The sequence below is a fragment of the Penaeus chinensis genome, chromosome 8 (genome assembly GCF_019202785.1).
Source record: "Penaeus chinensis breed Huanghai No. 1 chromosome 8, ASM1920278v2, whole genome shotgun sequence".
In the NCBI taxonomy this organism is placed as follows: Eukaryota; Metazoa; Arthropoda; class Malacostraca; order Decapoda; family Penaeidae; genus Penaeus; species Penaeus chinensis.
In genome coordinates, this window is record NC_061826.1 from 30,221,540 (window position 1) to 30,224,039 (window position 2,500).

At 41.9% G+C, this 2,500-nt stretch overlaps 1 protein-coding gene across 1 annotated transcript in view; it reads right to left on the minus strand.

Annotated features, from left to right (window-relative positions):
• Positions 1 to 2,500, minus strand: part of LOC125028155 (zwei Ig domain protein zig-8-like) — a 30,526-nt gene that overhangs the window by 13,812 nt on the left and 14,214 nt on the right. The window contains exon 2 of the mRNA XM_047617515.1: positions 1,564 to 1,994. Coding sequence (XP_047473471.1) covers positions 1,564 to 1,660 — 97 coding nt within the window. The 5' untranslated portion in view covers positions 1,661 to 1,994. The remainder of the gene's footprint in view (positions 1 to 1,563; positions 1,995 to 2,500) is intronic.

Consider the following 2,500-nt stretch of genomic DNA (forward strand, 5'->3'; position numbering starts at 1 on the left):
TCATCACCCACTTCATCTTCGTCCTATTCACCATCATCAACATGACCAACATCCTTATCATCACGATCATTAACCTTCTTTCGTCACTCGTCCCTTTCTCCTTCATCCTGGAAACGCATCATGTCACATTTCCGACAGCCGGATACTTTACTTATGTATCTCCAGGTTAATTTACGTATCGGCACTGTTATCCCAGATTCTTCGAATTTACGAGAATCTCATGTTGTATAGCTAGATTTCGCAATGGCTAATAATGATAATAATGATAATACTGGTAATACGAAGAATACACGCGTGGAAATATGAAACAATACATGGTATTTTTCAATTTGTATTCCTGGAAAGGTGGGAAATGAGATTATATGTCATGTAACGCCACAGATCAACATTGACAGAATGGAAAGGGTGAGCAGTGATAAAAATTGTTATGTAAAGACTAGCATACGATATTATATAGTATAAATGAGAACAGGCACATGAACAAAGAACAGAGCAGAAGAAAATAACAAAGGAAGTATTAGAAGTAGGACAGAAAAGTTTTGCAAAATATGAATTCACAGAGGAAATGAACACAGGTGTAAATGCATATATAGGAAACGAATAAATACGAAGAAATGTGTAGTGCAGAACTGGATGAAAAGAAGAAGAAAAAGAAGAGGAAGGTGAAGAACAAAGAGAAAGAAAGAAAGAAAAAGAACGAACAAGAAAAGAAGAAGAAGAGGAAGCTGAAGAACAAAAAGAAAGAAAGAAAGAAAACGAAATGAAGAAGAAGAAAAGGAAAAGGATAATACGAAGATGAAGAAAAGGAGAAGAAAAAGAAGAAGAAAAAGAAGGAGAGAGAGAGAGAGAGAGAGAGAGAGAGAGAGAGAGAGAGAGAGAGAGAGAGAGAGAGAGAGAGAGAGAGAGAGAGAGAGAGAGAGGGAGGGAGGGAGCGCCATAATGTTAATCAAAAGAATATTATGAGATTGAAAAGTAAACTATTGTAACTGATATGTAAGATTAATGAATGTGAAGAAATACGTGTATATAAGGCATGTATTCTAGTGACTGGCAGGGAAGTAACATGAAAATAAATGATAATAAAAACATGCTATGTTTACAAATGAAATGAGAAAGAATGGAAGGTGAGATAAAATTCCCCGAAGAAATAAAAACAAGGCACAGAGACGTGCAGCGTGCAATGTTTTTCTTCACACAGTGACAATTGTTCTTGTAATTCTCAGTATTCCTTTGTGTAAGGCCCACGTGGACAGCCGCTGTGTCTCGGTTCTTTAATGCGTCGTGTCCACGCAACATCATGCAACATGCAAGCTGACCATTCATACGAGCCGCCGGATGTGGCCCGGACGCATCCAATCCCATGCGCATCTGGCTGTTGGGTGCCATAACAGGCTAATGGCTCGCCCTAACAAGCTGTGGCACCTCATGCAAGCGCCGTGCCAGACATATTGCGCCTGTTTCGCCGGTGCTCAGAATTATTCGGAGCCCTTCGGCAAAGCGTCAGGCACGAGTAGGTATGGGCAGAAGCAGCAGGAGCAGACGCATGGCCCGCGGAAGCCTTACCTGAGAGGGTGGGTGGGGGAGCGCCGACGTTCGCCGCCGTGAGGAGCAGCATGAGCAAGGACGACCTCACAGCCCGGGATCCCGCCCACATCCGCATGCTGGTGTTGTGGGCGGAGTCTTAGCCCGCCCGCACCACGCCCAGCATGGTATGTGTCACGATTTCCGCAGCCGCCCACCAGGTGACGACGGAGGTGAGGCGTGGGCTGCTGGAAATTGGCGCAGGCGTGCGTGGGCTGAAGAGTCTAGGCGCGGCTGCGGTCAATCACTGTCCAGGAAACTTTCCTAATGAAACCTTTGTTTCTGATATCGGTACTTGTGTCCTTTCTTTGTTCTTACCGTTTCGTAGATATTCAAACTTTTCCAAAATGAAATGCTATTTCCACTATTGTTTGATTTGAAGTCACTGATTTTTTTTTTCCTTCACACAAAGCCTGTTGGAGACAAAATATCAACATGAATATTTTTAGATTACTTTGTCAAACAAAAATGCCTCGACAAACGCAGTTGTCGTTTACATACAAACAAAAGAGTCAAGCCGACATTCATGCTCACTCTCAGAAGAGAACAAAAGCCTGGTGCATAAAGTGTATAACGACGTGTAGCTTAACCCTTTTGATAAGAAACGGAAATATCTTTTTCCTCGTTTTTATTGCATACTCTAGGATGAGCTGATATTAAGGAATAACAAAAGAATGGTTCAAGTTTCTAAAGCAACCCTGTTAAAATGGAAATGCAAGGAACAGTTAATTAAAAGAAAGAGATGCTGAAGAAGATGCATTACATTAAGGAAGATTTCCAAAGAAGACGCTCCGGAGTTTCTGCGACGAAGCGTGATTTACATATATCCGGTTTGTCATTCAAATTTTCTTCATTACCTATTTTCTAAAAGGCATCCGTTCGTCCTTTGTGAACAATCATTAGAAACGGAGAGAAGATG